General features: G+C 43.6%; 1 protein-coding gene across 2 annotated transcripts in view; it reads left to right on the forward strand.

Annotated features, from left to right (window-relative positions):
- Positions 1 to 979: 979 nt before the first annotated feature.
- Positions 980 to 21179, forward strand: part of LOC148027801 (ribonuclease II, chloroplastic/mitochondrial-like) — a 65723-nt gene continuing 45523 nt past the window's right edge. For both annotated transcript variants that reach the window (XM_087689499.1, XM_087689500.1), the window contains exon 1: positions 980 to 1172. In XM_087689499.1, the coding sequence (XP_087545625.1) occupies positions 1033 to 1172 (140 nt within the window). In that variant the 5' untranslated portion in view covers positions 980 to 1032. The remainder of the gene's footprint in view (positions 1173 to 21179) is intronic.

Genomic DNA, 21179 nt, shown 5'->3' on the forward strand with positions numbered 1-21179 from the left:
TTTGTCTTCTCCTTTACTTCTCTGATTTCCACATATCTTAATAGCCTTGCATCAATTCGTTGGAATTGGCTTCGTAATAGGTTGCCTATACCAGCAATCACCCTTCCATCATAATGTCATTGCCCTCCATCACTCCAATTGGAATGAATACGACCTTCACATTGGCTCCACATGCACGGGATCCAAGCCCTTGAATGATGATGGCTATCTCACTACATGATATGGAATCGGCCTGCCATCTTCACAATCATGTGCACCCTTTTTTTCATGAGAAAAACTCATTCACAATGTTCTAGTCCTCTTGCCCCAAGCTCAGTGATAGCAACACCTCGTAGAAGGTGCCTCCTATAATGTTGGTAATTGGCACAACTGAAGGAGAGTTTTGATGACTCCTCTCACATCTCCAGAAATCAACGCTCAGGTTTATGATTGCCTCAGTTAGCTTGTTTAATCCACTCAGTTGTCACTCAAGTCTATCAATCAAGTTATGACCATCTTCGTTTGCTACAATGAGCCAAACGTTCCTTCATGTTGAAATCATGATCTAATCGTTGTAGCTTTGTCAAAAAAAGCCTCTAAGCTTTCTTCGAATTCTTCTTCTACTGCCTTTGCTATTACTTCTACTTCACTTGTTCATTCTTTTTTCTATTTTGTCAATATGCGCAAGGACACACCTACTCTTAGAGCCACCATCAATTGCTTGCCTCAAGTATCATTGAGCTACCTACTTGCGCCAACTAGCCCCACCCTAGCATCGCTCCTTCTTGCTTCCCTATTGTTATAAAACATTAAGAAGGTATCAACCATTTAATACCAATAAGACATCAATCGAACGCTAAGGAAAATTATAGGTCAAAGTGAACAGTGGCATTGGGCAAGCCAAATGAAAGTGTGTATGTACGTGGGTTGAATTTAAATATATGATAGATTTAAATATAAATAAAAGATAAAAGATTTCGCCCAAGCGGACCATGTGGATTTGGATAAACTTCTCGACACACAAGGGGAAAGACTGAAAGCCTTCCGCGGGCGATGAACCGAGGCATCGAGCAGCGAGCGATGGCAATCGATCTTCCTTGCCTGAGCCCGAACTCGCATTTCTTCTCGGAATGTATCAGACTCAATAACCAATGCTCGACACCTTCCAACGCTCACACAGGAGGCCTGCCCAGGTGCCTGATTCTCGTCAATTCTGACTTCCGTTAATGTTTAGCGCTCTGGAGCGCCAGTGTGGTGTGCGTGCGTGGTTTATGAAGATGCTGCAAGACAGATTTCGTCCATGTGCATGGTGTAATGGTGTCTCCGTACATCAAAGGTTTATGCAGCGCAGTTCCATAGCTGCCAATCTTGTGATTGGAAGCAAAAGTCTGAGCCCTGGTGCTTTCCTCAAGTCAAATTTCATGCATATGCATGGTGCAATGTGTATCCCTACATCAAGAATCTGACGAGCTTGCATAGGTAGCTTTAGTGTCATGGACTGTTCGGGCGGGCTACTTGTGCTCTGCTGGCTGGTTCGCTATTTGCCTGATATATGGTCGATTGGTCAATAGTCCTGGTTGCACCAATTTCCAAGGCTTGAAAGTATGCAGATGGGTCGATTGCTCTAGCCACACCATTGCATGCTCTAGTCCAAAGCTTTCTGCCTACAATGGTACCTTTTGATGGCTTGACTAGTTTGCCAAGGTTGAGGAGATCTCTTGCATATGGTGTCGGTCCTAATCTCTAGCATGGCCAAATAGCCCCTGGGTGAAGGGCTCCCGCCACCACTAACCTTAGGGGAGGTTTAGTGTGTGACTATAAATCTGCCCACGAAGGTACAAGAACTTTTGTGCAAATACAATTAAGTAATCAGCATATCAACAATAGCTAGACAAACTTTCCTTTTTTGTAATATCATTCCAACAATCTCTTTGAATATTTAATAATAATAAGCCTTTCTTAAAAAGACAAATTCAATAATCCAAAATTCAATAACCCAAAACATCCTTTGGATGCTTTGCAAGAGAAGATGCAAATCCATCACAAGTGACTTTCATCAGAGTATAATCACAAAGTGATACACACCATTCTCCTAGTACTTAAGTCACTAGTTAAAATAATACATCTCTAGTATTTTCTCTACATCACAATCCATTTCCCTAAATGATTTAACACTTATCATGCACTCTCAATTTGTTATGATATTACAAGGTATCTACCTTTGCATCAAATTCGACCTAGGGGTCACTAGGTTTGTTGTAGATTCTTCCTATGTTTGTAGGTCATAACCCTAATGGGATTAGAATGTAAGCTTTCTTGTGCATTTCTCTAATAACCCTTTATCAAGGAATATGATCATGCTTCTATAAGATATATTTTACAACTTCATGCTTTTCTCAAGATTATGCTAATACTTTAAGTCAATACTAAGAATTCCTAGGATCTTACCTTGAGGGTACACTCATAAATGGTGGTTCTAAAATTATCAACCTCTAGCCTCATCGGTAGATTGCATTGTAGGTTCTATGGTACAGGTTCTATGGTACTTCTAGGGCACAAGAAGACCGACAATTATTTTTAAAGAGCTTTGTTTGATGGGTTGGATAGATTCAGATGGGTAGGTGACATTAGACACTTGGGAATCCACTATAGGTTTTTGTCCTACTTTGGGGTCGAGTGCTATTGCACGGAGTAGCAAGGGATGGCCCACTACTTGTATTGTGTAAGAGTACAAAGCTGCTTGTATAGTAGCTCAGAATGCTAATTCGCTTTTCATAGAGATAGGTGATAGCGCTTCAATGACACTTCATGGCCATAGTAAAGAGCTCATTGTTTCATGCTTGCACAAAGCACATAGAGATCCAATTCCAATTCGTTTGGCGAGGGGCATTTCAAGCCTTGTTTAGTGTGATTGCTTTGTCTAGTTGGGTCCATAATCCATATTTTCTTCTTTTCTAGTGTATCTCATACTTTTTGGGCCCATCCATGTTATTTGGGCCTCAAACACATTTTGTACCAATGTTTGGTGATTGTATTGTGTGCACTTCTTTTGTCTCCCATCCTTCTAGGGTCATGTGTAGGGTCTGTCTTGTACAATAGTTGTATCAGCCCTTTTCATGTGTCAATTATTCATCACCTTCATCTTACTCTTTGTATTTTTTTAGTCTTTTGTTTGCTCATTCTTGCTTCTGCTCACGTTTTGACAAAAAGAGTATATTTTTGATGTAAGTCTTAAAGGGGAATTTGTCCTCGTTAGAGATGCATAGGATGGAAGTACACAAGTAATTGATGAGGACTTCATTGGGGCTCTCTCTACTTCCTTGGTAGTAGTTGAGGTAGTTGGATGCAATGAACTTTCTAGGCATGCTTTGTTGTGTGTACCTCTCTGCCAAGGATGTCGATGGAAGAAAAGTGTGACTACGTCTAGTTAACTTGCTGATGTTCATATTTTCTAGTAGCTCAAAACACTATGCCAATAATATAATTATGTAACACAAAGGAGTAATCTCACCATGGCATACATGTTTATTTGTGTATTCACATTGAAGAACAATGGGTGGAGGCTCTTCTCTTTTGCTACCTTCTTTAGGCTATAAGCAATTGGGGAAGCAATCTTAAATAATTGCATGTTGTAATGAGCGCGTGATGAGGAAGAGAAATCCTCCACGAATCATTTGAAAGAAGAAATCAAATCTTTCTCTTGGAACTTGAGGCTGTCTTCTAGCCTTTTTGCATTGACATTATGTATGAAAGGGAAATTGTGTCTACTATTCCTTGTAACAAAACCGCAAAACACAAAATAGAGAAGAAAGATAACGTGGAAGTGAATGAATGGAGGGTGTAAATGAAGGAAAGAGTGTACAAGATATTTAAAGACAGAGCTTTTCAATAGGCTAATGACTACTGTAAGAGTGGGTTGAGGAAAAGTCAGAGAGTGAAGTTCACTAGAGATGGATCCAGGGTTGTAAATACGAGTCAGAGCTATCGAAGACCTCCAAAATGTTAGAAGTTCTAGAGAGACAAAAGGTGGAGCACGAGCAAAGCAGTAGGCTCACTGCATTCTTCTTCTTCATCGTTCTTCATAGTCTCTACACACTAAGTCTACAATAGTGATAAAGAGATAGGTTTGATTGACCATAGTGACTAACTAGAGTTAAGCTTACCTGACTTATTAAAGAGGTCACACATGTCTAGTTTAGCTAAGCTACAATTGTCTTGTGTCCGTAGAGTAAATATGAGCTTGATTCTCAACACTCCCCCTCAAGCTCAAGAAAGACATTGTATCCCAAGTAGCTCCTTGAAGTGATTGAACTTATCTTTACCTAGTGACTTGGTAAAGATATCAGCTACTTGGTCTTTGGTTTTGACATGCAAGAGATCGATCTGCCCTGTAAGTACCATCTCTCGTATGAAGTGATAGTGTATCTCTATGTGTTTGGTGACATTTTGCGTATTCTTCTCATCGATTTGGTCATATGTGATGTCTACGCCTGATGTATGATGGATTTATCTGATTATGAAGAGAATCTGGCAATTGGCACCATCATCTATGGTGTCTCTGTCTCATTTGCAGCATGTTCTATGTGTTGCACTTCTCATTTTCTGATCTGTAGTGCTGAATATAGTATGTCTATGCTTCTATATGGTTAGTTCAGAGTTTCCATAGTTTTTGGATGCGATATCGAGTATGTACCCCATGAAGCATTCTTTGTCCTGTTATGTATTCTGCATAGATAGGGTAGCAACACTACCTGTACACCCAAATCTGCCAACAACTTCAGCAACCAAGCAGTCTCACACGTTGCTAATGCTACACCTCTATACTTTGCCTCAATACTAGAGAGTGTAACTGTTGGTTGCTTCTTGCTATTCCAGCTAATCATTCCACTACGAAGACTGAATGCATATCTGCTAGTAGACCGTCTATGATATGGACAACCTACCCAATCTACATTAGTGTATTCCATGAGCTTAAAGTGCTTATCCTGTTGGGAATAAAGGTCCTCGTGCCTTTTAATGTGCTCGGGTGTGAACACACCCTTAGCACTTGTACTTACACATATATATCTATCTAAAAAACCTAAAGAGGTACACTTGTCATTGTACCCACTAATCGTGCACACTCTCTACTTTTCTCTCTCACACTCTGTCTCATTGCGCGTAACGAACATTGATTGTCTCGATCTTTGTGTCTCCTGATCTCTACATACTGGTATCAGAGCCAATGGCTCACGCAAGTTGGTGAGGGGTAGACCAACAGGCATAATAGTCTCATGTAACAGTCTTGTGGATTGTTGAGGAGCAGGCAACACGTGGCGAGTAGATGAACAGACGAGCTGCGTGATAGGTGACGAGGTCAGGTTGAGTGACAAGTGATGAGGCGACCTGAACGCGACGCCAAACGGTCTCTGTGACAGGTGACGGGGCAGGCGACTGGTCGAGGGTCTAGCGTGGACCATGGCGACAGCAAGCGTGAGGCAGTCGACTGGTGCAGCGGCTGACGGGCGACTAGCGGCGGGCGAGCAGGCGTTGCTGACAGACGGCGACTGCAACTGCAACTGATGTCGGGCTGCACAGATGACTAATGGGATTGGAGGCGAGCTGCACGGCGCTGAAGATAGACGCGTCACGGTCGAGCGGGTCAACGGACCCCGATACATTTTTTTAAAAAATCAAATTTTTTTCTTCTTGAAACTCCTTTGCCCCCTTCCCTTTGTTGGGTGTTCACACCTACAAGCATAGAGTGCAAATCTGTGTCTTGAAATTTGGGGGTTTTCCCAAATTTGGTGTTTGACACACATTGCAATGTTCTCTGGACAAAAACTTGCAGACATTGAATGCACAGGCCTCAGAATTTTTTTTTGTGGGGATTCTCAAATGCAAGTGAGATTTTTTCTTGGATGAGTCAATTTCACTAAAATCTGTGCAATCTTGGCCTAAAAATTTGGGCCTTTTCCCGGATTTGGGGATTGTGATGCAATACAAGACAAATTGTCTTAGAAATTGCAAGAATTTGTGACATTTTGTCTCCAACATTTGGGGCTCTACATGTACATGCAAAATTGGGTTGAAATTTACCAATTTCTCGACATTGATGCACGTTGGACCCTGTGCAATTTGGGGCTTTTGCAGTTTGGGTAAAATTTGTACGTCATTTGGTCATTTTATGTACATGCAGGTTCAATTCCATGCAATTTGGGCATCCAACACTTGGAAAAATTTGGGGCTTTTGCTGAAATTGCTCTATTTTGGCAAAATTGGCTTGTTCTATGTATGACAGAGAAAATGCAGATGTGTGGTTGATGCTTTGAGCACAAAAATTTTGGGGCTTTTGACCGTGTATGTCAAATTTTATGCCCGTGGGTACATACATGTACAACAGAAATTGCAGCTAAAATTTGGGATTTCTCATGTAATGTGATGGATATGCCCTTGGAAGGGCTGTAATCAGTTGTGGAATGCTGTAGCACATAGTTTGGTGCTTCTGAAAATTTAATTACAGATCTGAAATCTTTGTCTCTACGTGGTCATTTATTGCTGGTTGGTACTTTGTTTGTACCTTGGTCACTTGTGTGACAGTTTGGGCCTGCATTTGCTGAATTTTTTGGTCACATTTGGGCTGAAAATCATGGCTGGCAGCAGTGACAGCAGTAATCTCATGCGCACAAAGAAGCTTGAAGGAGCACATAACTTTGCAGTTTGGCAAAAATAGTGCTACAATATCTTGTTGCAAAAGAAGCAGGCAAAGGCCATTAAGACAAAAGGGGCATGCTCAACCATCGAACTTGCATGCTCAACCATTGAACTATCGATTTCTGATGCCTTGCTGTTTAACATTAAAGGTTTGGATTCTACATATGCTATTTGGACTCGATTGGAAGAATTGTATGCATAGAAGTGTGCGGCAAGCAAAGTGTATTGGTTGAAAAAGCTTATGGATTTGCGTATGAAAGAGGGTACAACAATGTTTACTCACTTGAGTGAGTTTAACTCCATTTTCAGCCAGCCGGTTGCCTTGAAGTTCTTGATTGTTGAAGAATTTAAGGTTACGTTCTTGCTTTGCACTCTTCCAGAGAGTTGGGATACATTTAGGACTGATATGAGCAATTCCAATGCGATTCTTTTGTATGCTGATGTAGAGAGTGCTCTACTCATGGAAGAAATGAATTGGCAAAACAATGCATCCGGTAAGTCTTCTAGTGCTTTGCATACTAGGGGCAGATCATAGCAGAAAGGCAAATTTGATAGCAAGGGATGCAATAAATCACGGGGCAAAGATGTTGAATGTCATCATTGTGGCAAGAAGGGTCACTTTAAACGTGACTGCTACAAATGGAAGAAAGATAAAGGAAAGGGCAATAAGACAGATGATAGCAAGGAAGAGAAGAAAGAGGGTCACCCTAAGAAGAGCAGTGTCAAAATTGAAGAGATGAATGTAGTCACTCATGACAGTGACAGTGGGAATGACGTACTTTTGGTCTCTTCACACTTTGGTGCACATGCTTCACTTGTAGATACAGATGATGACATGCATACTTGGATTCTTGATTCTGGTGCTTCCTTTCATGTCACCCCTCATCGTGAGTGGTTCTCTGCCTATACAGGGGGTCAACATGGTGTTGTCCATCTTGGGGACAACTATGCATGTGACATTGCAGGTATTGGTAGTGTGCAGTTGCAGTTTCAGCATGACTCTGTCTTTACACTTCAGCATATACGGTATGTACCTTAGCTCAAGAAGAGCTTGATTAGCATAGGGCAGCTAGATGATGATGGATTTCATGCCACCTTTGGTGATGGGAAATGGAAGATCTATAAGGGGTTTAGATTGATTGCCAGAGGTTGTAAAAGTGATACCTTGTATCCTCTCCATGTATCTAGTGTGAGTGATCATGTTGTTGCCGTGATCGAGCAGCCAAGCGTTTCTTTGTGGCATGGCCGGTTGGGACACAAGTCAAACTGGAATGAAAGTGCTTTCTTGTTTGGGCTACTTGCCTTGTTTTCATTATGCTGATTTTGAGCATTGTGATCATTGTGTTTATGGTAAACATGTACAGACGTTTCATAAAAAGTCTCTTTCGTTGAAATCTTCTCCTCTAGAGTTAGTACATTCAGATGTATTTCAGATGCCAGGATTATCTTTAGGCGGAAAGAAATATTTTGTCACTTTTGTTGATGATGCTACACAGAAGGTATGGGTTTATCCTATTTGTAGCAAGGATGAAGTGCTTGACAAATTTAAAAAATTCTCGGCATTGGTTGAAAATCAGATTGACAAGACACTTAAGTGTCTTCGGTCTGACAATGGTGGGGAATATGTGTCCAAGGTCTTTCAGGCATTTTATGACAGCAAAGGGATCAAGAGGGAGCTCATTGCCCCTCATAATCCACCCCAAAATGGAGTTGCAGAGCATATGAATCGGACCATACAGGATAAGGTCCGTACGATGCTGTCTCATGGTGCATAACCCCATGGTTTTTTGGACAGAGGCTGTTATGACAGCCGTACACTTAATTAATCGGTCACCAAATAGATCTTTGGGGGGGGGGGGGGGGGGAGGGGGAGTTCCCAAAGAAGCGTGGTTGGGAAGCCACCTTCATATGCTCACCTGAAAGTGTTTGGTTGCGAGGCTTTTGTGCACATTCGTAAAGAAAAACGCAGCAAACTTGAGCAAAAGTCCTGTAAATGCATTTTCCTAGGATATGGTGACAAGCGTGAAATGGGGTATAGATTATAGGATCCTAAGAAAAGGAAAGTAGTAGGCAGCAATGATGTTATCTTCTGGGAAGATCGCATGCATAAACAGCTCGAAAAGACTAAGGAGGTCCGTAGGGTTGTGTTCCGGGAAGAAATACCTTTTGGACAGCAAAATGTGCCCATTGTACAACAGCAAATACTTGCTGTAAATGAACTTGTAAATGCAGAAAATAATACTGGAAATGATTAGCCAGCTATTGCCCATGATAATGAGCCACTACATGTGCAGGAACAGCCAGGACAACAAGCTCTTAATGCTGATTTGCAGGCTGAAATGCCAGGACAACATGCTGAAAATGGAAACTTGCATGAACAGCCAGCAAACAATGATCATTGGGCTAGCAGATTATCTAGGGCTACTAGACAACCTAATAGATTTGTTCCTGGTGCAAACAATGTGGCTGATTATGTCATGTTGACAGATTGTGGTGAACCTGTCAGAGTGCAGCGGTGCGGAAGCGTTGGACGAAGACTGAGAGAGAGAGAACGCAGAGAGAAGAGAGAGAAAGAGAGTGGATGATGAAGATCTGCTGTATACAAAGATATGCAGATATGTACACGGGCGCAGTGCGCTGGACTGCGTGTCTCCACCTCGACGATGCAACCTGCTGTTCACCTCGAAGTCCGCTGCAGTCTGCACGATCTCTTGTTTGAAATCTGCGAACAGAGATGTAATCTGCATGTATCTCCAGCCTGGAACCTGCGATCTGTAGTGTTCGAAGACTGCTGGAAGATCGGCTATAAATAGCCACAAAATAGGTGCCCAGTACATGCAGGTCGGCTGCATTAAATGCAGCCGACTGTCCTGGTACAGGTCGGACTGCCACGTGGCAGTCCAACTGTGCAGTCTGATTGCACTCCGACAGGATCTGATCGCTAATACCCCCTCTCAGAGCTTGGGCGGGGCAGAAGCCTGAGGGATTGGCATGTCTCCGAAGTAGAGCCTGGGCGAGGCAGAAGCCTGAGGGATCTGGCATGTCTCCGAAGTAGAGCCTAGGGAAGTGCCTTCGTAAACAAATCTGCAAGATTGTTCTCCGTCTTGCAGTACTCCATAGCGATGGTCTCATCCAGAAGCTTCTCTCTGATGAAGTGGTACTGGATTTCTATGTGCTTTGTCTGGGCATGGAAAACAGGATTCCGTGCCAAGGCAATGCAACTCTCATTGTCGCATTGCAGCAAAGTAGGACGAGTCTAGGGGCAGCCAAGCTCCTCCAACAATCTCTGAAGCCACACAGCCTCACATGTAGTGGAAGACGCAGCCCGATACTCCGCCTCAGTAAATGAAAGGGCTACCGTGGGCTGCTTCTTGCTACTCCATGAGATAACACTTGCACCCAAGGTAAAACAGTAACCTGTTGTAGACGGCCTGTGGTCCACATCACCAGCCCAATCCGAGTCGCTCCAACCTGCAAGTACAAGATCTGAACCACCTGTGCCTGCTGGATAATGAATCCCTAAATCAGATGTCCCCCTCAAATACCGAAGTATCCTCTGGGCAGCCTGCCAATGCACTGTCTGAGGTTCACTCATGAACCCCGCCAAGAGTCCAACAGCAAAACAAAGATCAACATGAGTGTTGAGGAGCCAAATCAATGATCCAATCAATTGACGATAGCGGGAAGCATCCGCCAAGGGAGAAGCTGAATGGGAAGTGGCCTTTCAGTTCGGATCCATAGGAGTAGAAATAGTCCGACAATCCTCCATCGCAAAAGAAACCAGGAGTGCCTGTACATATCTCTGTTGAGAGATGGAAAACCCCCTCTGAGACTGATAAATCTCATGGCCCAAGAAAAAGTAGAGTAGACCCAAATCCGTCATCTCGAACGTCCGATGTAAAGCTGCCTTTGTCTCTTTGACCTTTTGTGCATGATCACCTGTGACAATCAAATCGTTAACATACAACACAAAAAGCACACAACCAGCCGCAGAAGTGTGTACATAAAGCTGCAGATCGGCCTTGGAGTGCCGATATCCCAACTGTGACTGAAGGAACGAATCAATCTTCTCGTTCCATGCACGCGGAGCCTGCTTGAGGCCATACAAGGTCTTCTTTAACCTGTAGACCTGCCCATCTGAAGATCCAAAGCTAGGAGGCTGCTCTACATAGATCTCCTCCTTCAAATCACCATTGAGGAAGGCCGACTTCACATCCAACTGGTAGATAGGCCATCTCCTATGGCCAACCAAGGCAAGAACAGCTCGAATAGTCGCCATACGAGCAGTGGGAGCAAAAGTATCATGACAATCAATCCCTGGGCGCTGTGCAAAACCTTTAGCAACAAGGCGAGCCTTGTGCTTGTCCAAAGAACCATCGCTAAGGTACTTGGTCTTGAAGACCCATTTGACGCTAATTACCTTCTTATGCGAGGGGCGAGGCACGAGATACCAAGTGCCATTCCTCTCAATAGCCTCCAACTCAGCTTCCATAGCTTTCTTCCATGGTGCGGACTGTAAAGCCTCCTTCACGGAGGTGGGCTCTCGATCCTGTATAACATGGGTCATCAAACAATAGTTAGAGCAAACAAGCTCCGTAGAATGTGCCTGATGCCTCCGTGACCGCCGTGGACCATCCTGTGGTCCCTACTCCTCAGGGACCTCCTCAATCCCTGAATCACGGAGTGTGTCACGGGCCCAACGAGGAGGAGGCCGGACCTTTCCCCGTCTCTCTCCATCAGCTGAAGACTCTGGGATATCCACCGGTGGTAACTCCTCGGGGGTGACCAGTGAAACAGTAGACTCTGTATTAGAAACAGAATCGGAATCAAAAGGCGGGGGCTCCAAAGGAATTGTCTCGGGAGCCCAACTTTCCCCTGGATCTCCAAGAACGGGATGCTCCTCACCCGCTGCTGTGGCCGGAACCTGGACGAACCGCACATCTCGACTAGTGTACACATCCCGCTTGACGGGATCATACAAATGATATCCTTGGGACTGAGAGTTGTAGCCAATAAACACCTGTCTTCGGGAAGTTGCTTCAAATTTATCACGACGAGCCTTGGGAATGTGAACATAGGCATCACACCCAAAAACCCTAAAATAAGAAACATCAGGCTTACTCCCAAAGTAGGCCTCAAAAGGTGTCATCCCATCAACGGCCGAAGTGGGGGATCGGTTAAGGATGTGGACTGCAGTAGCCACAACCTTGGCCCACAAAAACAGAGGTGTCTGTCGGTGCTTCATCATGGTGCGCGCCATCTCGATCACACTTCGGTTCTTCCGTTCAAGAATGCCATTTTCTTGAGGAGTATTGGTATTAGCAAACTCCTGGTGAATACCTTTATCTGCACAAAAACGAGCAAACTCATTAGAAACAAATTCACCACCCTTGTCGGATTGCAAGGCCTTCAATCGCCGGCCTGATCGGTTCTCCTCAAAGAGAAGCCAATCCTTGAAGTGGAAGAAAGCCTCCGACTTCAACGCCAAGAAGTAGACCCATGTCATCCTGCTAGTCATCTACGATCAACATGAAGTACAAGCTTCCTCTCAAGGACTCGTTCCTCATAGGGCCACAAAGAGCCGTAGATACAAGCTCCATCGGTGAAGTAGACCGCGGCGAAGCTTTGTTGGGAATCACATCCCTATGCTGTTTCCCACGAATGCAGGAGACACATGGCTGCTGACTCACCACTATGTCCGGCAACCCTCGAACAAGCTGTCCACGCGACGGCCTCCGAAGATAATCATAGTTGAGGTGACCAAACCGAGCATGCCATAGCTCTAACTGTGTCTGAGAGGTAAGAAGAAGAGTAGGGAGGGCGGTAGAAGACGTCAATTTGTAGATGCCGTTCTCCTCATATCCTGATGAGAGAACCTTCCTTGACCCACGATCAAGGACTCGCACCAAATCACTATCAAACTCCACCAAAAGTCCAAGGGAACAAATCTTATGAATCGAAAGTAGATGATACCCTAAATTTGGCACATGCAAGACCTCTGAGGTATGGGTACCACCACGCCCATCTGGAATAAGCTGCATCTCACCCCGTTCTGCAATAGACACCGAAGAGCTATCTCCAATGAGAATCTGCCCACGCGAAGGTCGCAGCTGGGCAACACCATCTGATGAAGGAGTCATGTGCCGGGAGGCACCACTGTCAATGATCCACTCTCAAACCTGGTGAGCTGTCATCGCAGCATCAGAAGCATTCGGTGTAGAGTCCTCAATGACAGCTAGATGAAGAAACGCAGCTGATGAGGGTGCAGCCACCACTCCAGAATCCTTCGTGTCCTTCTTGTTGGTGTCCTTCTTGTCTTTGTCAAGGCAATCCTTCTTCCAATGGCTAGTCTTTCCACAAATATGGCATGTGGATTCTTTGTTCTTGTCCTTCTTTGACTTGTTGTCCTCCTTCTTCTTCTTTTGGTCCTTCCCCTTCTTCTGAGAGGCTTGACCTGTCAAGGCTTCCGACTTGGAAGCATGCTGTCCCTTCAGTTGTTCCTCTTGGTCCAAGACCATAGGAACCAGCTCTTCCCACCGAAGAGTAGACTCATGCCCCGAAGCAATAAGGGCGGAGTAGAAAGCACCGAATCGTGGCGGCAACTGGGACAAAAGTGTGATCGCCATGTCTTTGTAGGAAATTGGCTTCCCCGCATTCTGAACCTGCATCTGAAGCTGTCTAAGCTTGTTGATGTGCTCCCGCAGCGAAGAAGACTTGTTCACGAATAAGGTCCGCATCTGTACCTCCAAAGAAACCCGCTTCATAAGGGTCATTCGGTTATATATCTGATCAAGCTCCAGCCATATCTCCCGAGCCACCGTCAAGTGCTCGATGTGGGCTATCATGGCTGTAGTACAAGACAGAAAAAGAAAAGAACGAATCTGGGCATTTAGTTTGTCCCAATGAGACTGTGCCTTGGCCAACTCTGCACGAGCATCGGAAGAGAGTTTGGACTCATCTCTCACCGATGGCCGGTTGATCTCCTGTACAAGCTCTGTCAAATTGTAAGACTCAAGGATGGCCAACATCATCACGCGCCAGATGCAGTAATTGTCGCCATCGAGCTTTTGATCTGCGGGAAGAGCCGGTAAGATAGCACCTTCCGGTCCATGATCGTTTGGAACTCCAAGTCAATCTCTGTAGACATCTTCACCTGTAATGCCTTCACAAACGCAAAAGCAGCCCCCTCTGACTGTGAAAACGCAGCCTGCTAGGGCTCTTTCTTCTGCGTCCCGAACCTTCTTCACCCGCCGCTGGAGGCGATGAAAAAGCAAAACCTGCACTTGAAAGCTGAAAACTCAGCCTTCCTCCTCTTCAAACAGCAGCAAATACACCAACTGGACTCCTTTCTCGCGCGCCCACGCTCGCTTTAGCCTTGTTTCGAGGCGCAACCCTCCCGCTCGCCCTCAAACGCTAGAAACACAGCCTTGTGTCGCGATGGAAACTCCTCTTCAGGTCGGTTCTTCACTCAGTCAGCCCTTCTACACTGCTCTGATACCATGTCAGAGTGCAGCGGTGCGGAAGCGTGGGATCAAGACTGAGAGAGAGAGAACGCAGAGAGGAGAGAGAAAGAGTGGATGATGAAGATCTGCTGTATAAAGTGTGCTGTATACAAAGATATGCAGATATGTATACGGGTGCAGTGCGCTGGACTACGTGTGTCCACCTCGACGATGCAACCTACTGTTCACCTCGAAGTCCACTCCAGTCTGCACGATCTCCTGTCTGAAATCTGCGAACAGAGATGTAATCTGCACGTATCTCCAGCCTGGAACCTGCGATCTGTAGTGTCCGAAGACTGCTGGAAGATCGGCTATAAATAGCCACAAAATAGGCGCCCAGTAAATGCAGGTCGGCTGCATTAAATGCAGCCGACTGTCCTGGTACAGGTCGGACTGCCACGTGGCAGTTCGACTGTGCAGTCCGACTGCACTCCGACAGGATCTGATCGCTAATAGAACCGGTTCGTCTTTCTTCAAGGAAGCAATGGACAGATAGGACAGTAAGAAATGGTATAAAGCCATGTTGTCAGAGATGGAATCTCTTGAGAAAAATGACACTTGGGACTTCAGTTGCCTAAAGGGTTGAAAACACTTCCATGCAAATGGGTCTACAAGATTAAGGTCACTTCTGGTTCCTCACCAAAGTACAAAGCAAGATTGGTTGCGAATGGATATAAGCAGGAACATGGAATTGACTTTGATGAGATCTTCTCTCCTGTAGTCAAGATGACTACCTTGAGAACCATTTTAGGCTTAGTTGCAGTTGAAGATATGGAGCTTATACAGATGGATGTAAAGATTGCATTCTTACAAGGTGAACTGTATGAAGACATATATATGCAGCAACCTGAAGGGTTTGCTGAAAAAGGGAAAGAAAAGATGGTATGTAAACTCAAAAGGAGTTTGTATAGGCTGAAACGAGCACCAAGAGAATGGTGTTATAAATTTGATACATTTATGCAAACTCAAGGTTTTCATAGAAGTCAAGTGGATAACTGCTTGTACACTAAGAAGGCAGTAGATAGCAGCCTGATTATCTTGGATTTGTATGTTGATGACATGCTGAATGGTGACAGGGATACTCATGCCTTGGATTCACTGAAACAAAGTCTTCATGGTAGCTTTGACATGAAGGATCTTGGTGATGCAAATCACAGTCTTGGTATGCGAATACTCAGAGATAGGTCAAAAGGATTGCTCTATTTATCTCAGCAGGAGTATATCTCCAAGGTCTTGCATCGTTTCAATATGGAGGAAGGGAAAACAATTGGGGTTCCATTGCCTCCATATGTGAAACTCAGTGCAGAGGACAGCACAACATCTGATGATGAGAAGGCTGAAATGGCCAAGATACCATATGCTTCAGCTGTTTTCAGTTTGATGTATACTATGGTTGCTACACGTTCTAACATTGCCTTTGCAGTGGGAGTGGTTAGCAGATACATGGCAAACCCTGGCAAAAAGCATTGGGAAGCAGTGAAAGGTATTATGAGATACCTCAAAGGCACAAAGGAGTTGTGTATTTGCTTTGGAAAGCAAATGGCATCTGTTGTTGGCTTTACGGATGCAGATTACGCTGGTCATGCGGATTGTAGAAAGTCCACTTCTGGGTATGTGTTTACTTTCACAGGAAAAGCAGTCTCTTGGATCTCCAAGCTACAAAATTTTGTTGCATTGTCTACTACAAAGAGTATGTGGTTGCCACTAAGGCATGCAAGGAGGCTTTATGGCTTTCACGTCTGGTGGGAGAGCTTGGCATTACAAAGTTACCTGTTGTCCATTGTGACAGTCAGAGTGCTATCATGCTAGCACGGAATCCCGTCTTTTATGCGAAGACAAAGCACATACAGGTGAAGTACCACTTCATTAGAGATGTATTTGACAGCAAGAGCATTGAGCTTGTCAAAGTGTATACAGATGATAATCCTGCAAACCTTCTCACGAAAGGTCTTCCAGCAGAGCGGTTTGCTCATTGCCAATAGATGATGGGAGTTGGATAGATATATGTATTTCAGCTTTGTACATACCTAGACCTAGCTGATTCTTTTCTCCTCTTAAGGCACATTGCCTTTAGGCGGGAGGTTGTTGGGAATAAAGACCCTCGTGCCTTTTAATGTGCTCGAGTGTGAACACGCCCTTAGCATTTGTACTTACACATATATATCTATCTAAAAAACCTAAAGAGGTACACTCGTCAATGTACCCACTAATCATACACACTCTCTACTCTGCTCTCTCTCACTCTGTCTCGCTGGGCGTAACGAACACTGACTATCTCAATCTTCATGCCTCATGATCTCTACATATCCTTCTTATAAAAAAGTCCATAGTCTATTGTAGCCTTGACATAATGCATAATTTGTCTCACTGTATCCAAATGGGGTTTTCTAGGCTTCTGCATGAATTGACTAATGAGTCTAACTGAGTAGTTAAGATCAGGCCTGGTAATAGTAAGGTAAATGAGACTTTCTACCATTTACCTATACATAGTAACATCTAGAATTTCAGCTCTAGTATTCACATCTAGCTTAGTATTCTAATCCAGTGGAGTATCCAAAGGTTTTCAATCTATCATACTGTATTTTTTTAGCATCTCAAGTGCATACTGTCTTTGCATCAGCCAAAGTGCATTGGCTGAGCTCACATCCTTAATGCCTAGAAAAAACTTCAATTCTCCCAAATCCTTCATACCAAATTCAGTTTCAGCATAGCCATAACTTTTTGTATTCCAGTTCCATCATCTCCTGTAATGAGCAAATCATCAATATAGATGACTAATATCACAAGACTTGTATTTGTCTTCTTTGTAAAGAGACTATGATCAGCTTGTCCGTAAATCCAAGACTTTACAAGTAAGTACTAATCCGTGCATGCCAAGCTCTTGGAGCGTGTTTCAGTCCATATAGTGGTTTGTTCAGTTTGCAGACATAATTCGGATATTGAGGGTGCATGTATTCTTTAGGCTGATCCATAAACACCTCTTCGATCAAATCTCCATTCAAAAAAACATTCTTTACATCCATATGTTGTAATTTCCAGCCCTTTATTGCAGCCAAAGAAATCATTGTCCTGATAGTTTCCATTTTGGCAATAGGGTTGAATATCTCTTCATAATCCAAGCCAAATTGTTGTGCATACCCTTTTGCCACTAACCTGGCTTTGTATCTTTCAATGCTGCCATCAGATTTGCTCTTAACTTTATAAACCCATTTACAACCAATTGACTTTTTACCATCAGGCAATGCAACCAATTCCCAAGTTTGAATTTCAGCTAGTGCATCCATTTCTTTACACTAGTTTTTGTCCATGAGAGCTTCACTGAATGTAGCAGGCTCTCTGTGTTCCATGACCTTTGTCATATATGCATAATGCTTTGCTGAATATGCACTATACGTAAGCTTGTCAATAGGGTATCTCACTCTCTATGACCTTCTCAACTGAGGTGGATTACTTGATTCCCCTCTCTTATGCAGCGGTACATATGTAGTCTGCCTAATCCCAGGCATGTAAACAGATGGAATACCAAATTCATTGTCCAAGCGGTCATTGAGTCATAGCCTCAAGTCATCATCTTAGGAGCATCATCAAGAACTTTCTCTTTGCCTTTGTCTTCTGCTTTATTTCTCCCCCTCATTGACATAGTGCGGTCAGTGGATGGTGATGCATGACTGCATAACTTGCCAGTCCAAGGCGAAATACTCGGAGATACATCACTTGTAAGTCGAGACATAGTCGTACTCTGCTGCAGAATGGCAGTATATACATGATCCGAAGAGTGATCATGAGGAATAACGAGTAGATGACCCAAACCATGAAGCCAACTCATTAAAGATAATATCTTTGCTGATTACCGTTTCCCCTAGTAGATGGTTCAAAACATTTGCAAGCCTTCCGCTCTTGAGCATAGCCAATAAACGCACACTTTTGTGCCTTAGGATCCAACTTTTGTTGGGTGTAAAGGCCCTTACGCTTGTGAGCACACCCTTACGGGTGTAAGTGTACCGTATCCTAAGTATAAGTGCATTCTTTTATTCTTTGTGTATACCACATTGGTACACACCTATCCCTCGACTCTCACTCTCACTCACTGTTCACTCAACTGCTGCACACACCTCGATCGACAGACATATTCTGATTGCTTCCTCTCGCACTCTTCAAGCTGGTATCAGCGTATGAGAACTTGTGCAGGTAGTCGTGACCAGCAGCCATTGGTAGTTGTGACAAGCAGGGAGTTGCAAGACAGGCGGGACGATTTCTACAGACAGCAGCTGCGACAATGTCCGCAGCAATCGTGGTAGGGTGGCGATGTTAGGTTGACATGTGTGCAGGATGAGTGGCGATGTCTATTGCAGGCGACGGCAGCCTGACAGGTGACATGTCAATGACAGGGGCTGTCTGTCAGTTTTTTGACATTTTTGGCATTTTTAAAAATTCATTTCAGAAGTAGGCTCCTTGTTTATTAATGGGGTTCACGTCGCAAGCACATGGCTTAGATTTGTGCGAATTTACATCTGAAAATTTGGGGCTTTTCCTAGATTTGATGCTGGACATGCATAATAGTGACATTTGACTTAGAAATTGCAGATATTGGGCGCACATGCCTTGGAAATTTTGGGGCTTTGCATATATAAGTGAAATATTGCTCAGCTGAACCAATTTCATATCAATTTCATTGTAATTCGTGCACATTTGGACCCTAAATTTTGAGGTTTTGCAGAATTCGTGAAATTTCTGCAACATTTGCCCATATTTGATACTCGGGAGGATGTATTGATGCAATTGGGCAGATTCACCCCAGAAATTTGGGGGCTTTTCGCATCGATGATGCATTTTGAGCCGATTTGAGCTTTGACAGTGAAATTACAGCAGATTCATTGCTGAGTGGGAGAAATTTGAACTTGGGATGTTTCAAATTTCGTAAAAAGACAGCTTCTCTTGGTATATGTATTACTGAATGCTCATTATGCAGTGAAACAATTGCTAGCAGCCATGTTTGTCATGCCTTGTCATCTCCTGCCTGTGAGCCTCAGTCTGAGTCAGACAAGGACATTAGGAGCTCTGACATGTCTGTCATGTGTTATGATGGGGGAGGCTAGTTACTCTCGACTAGCTGTCTTAGGATGTGTATTTCTTTTTGGCCTCTTTTAGTGGGCAGCCATTGGCTGCTCGGCCACTTTTTTGGTCACTGATGTGGGGCGCCCATTTTAGGGCATTTTTAGGGTTTGCGCTCATTTTAGGGTTTGCGCCCATTTTTAGGGTTAGGGTTAGGGTTTGTCCTTTTGCCTATTTATAGGCAGTCCCCTCCCCAGTTGATCACTTGTCTTCTTGCAGATTCCGACACTCCTTCTCCCCCGTGGTGGTGCTGCCATCATCATCAGCCTGATCTGGTGCCCTCACTGACGCTGTGGGCTGCGTGCAGGGACTGATCAGTCTCCTTCCGCCTTCCTGTTTGTATTCAGCATTCATTTCAGTCAGTGCAGATTTCTCTTCCTTATTTTCTGCTTTCTCTCTCTCTCTCCCTCCGTGTTCATATTCCCTCTTCCGCAGCGCACTCTCACAATAATGGCATATACAACACTTGGGTTATTGCATTTGGGTATTATGGTGATGCATTACTGAGGTGGGAGCTGTCATTAATGCAAATGTATTAGATTTAATTCGTGTACCTGTAATCAGTACTTGAGGCTAAAATTGCAGCAAAACATCTGCTTCTTGGACATCTTGGAAGTTCAAGTGTATGTACTTGCTGTTACATTCAACAACTTTGCTATTGGCTAAAAGTATTCAACATTTTATTACAGTTCTTTATTGTTGAAGATGGCTGGCAGTGCATCTACATCTGACACAAAGAATCTCTTTGAGATTCATTAATTTGATGGCAATGGCTTTGATCTTGGGAAAGATTGTATGCAAGGTATATTTTTTTGAAGGATTGTGATGATGCTTTGGCAGAACATAAACCTGTTGCTTTGTTAGTTAAGGATTGGGCCAAAATGTATAAAAATGCCATTACTTACATTAAAATGGTTATCATAGATGATATCTTCGGATATCAAGGGACTTACTGTTTCTTATGCAGTTTAGGAGAAACTCAAGGCTATGTATAAAAATACAACTCCAGTCAATCGGGTACATCTCATGCGAAAGTTGGTCAACTTGAAGCTTGATGAGTCCAAGTCTGTCTCAGAGCATTTAAATGCTTTCTCTGATATTTTGAGTCAGTTACAGGATGCAAGCTTGCTAGCTTTTGATCCTAAATTGAGAGCTATCTTCTTACTCATGGCTTTGCCCGATTCATGGGAAGCACAGGTTGTATCATTGAGCAACAACCCCAACTTGACATTTGATGGTGTGTGTGGTTCAATTCTCGAAGAAGAGATTAGATGCAAGGCAAGTGGAAAAAATAGTGGATTAGCTTACAATATAAGAGGAAAAACTGAAAAAATGTAAAATGTTGCAAATAAGAACAAAAATTTTGGTAAAAGCAAGGAAAAACAACAAGATCTCACTTGTTATCAGTGTGGACGCAAAGGGCATAAAAAGCCCGATTGCAGGTACTATAAAAAGGAGCAAGAACACTAGAAGCAGGCTAATGCAAAAGGCAAAAAGAATGAAAAGGATGGTAGCTCTATCCCTAAAGAAACAAAAAAAGCAAATGTGGTATCTAATGTTGTTATTGAGGAGATAGAAGAAGATAAAGATGCTGATTTGTTGGTTGCATCTTCAGTTCCACATGCTATGACAATGGAGGACATGTATATCACTAAAATAAATGTGATAGATGCCTTGTTGTCAGCTCATGATGGTTTGCCACAATCGTGGATTGTTGACAAAAGTGCTTCATTTCATGTAACTTCATCTTTGGAGTGTTTTTCTTCTTATGGAGAAGGTAACCTAGGAAAAGTCTATCTAGGCAACAACCATGCATGTGATATTGAAGGAATGGGCACTATACACTTGGCTCTTGAAAATGGTTAGGAATTGAAAATGGTTAGGAATTGATAC

The sequence above is a fragment of the Lygodium microphyllum genome, chromosome 12 (assembly GCF_053477565.2).
Source record: "Lygodium microphyllum isolate KBCC chromosome 12, Lygodium_microphyllum_v1.1.10, whole genome shotgun sequence".
NCBI classification, from domain to species: domain Eukaryota; kingdom Viridiplantae; phylum Streptophyta; class Polypodiopsida; order Schizaeales; family Lygodiaceae; genus Lygodium; species Lygodium microphyllum.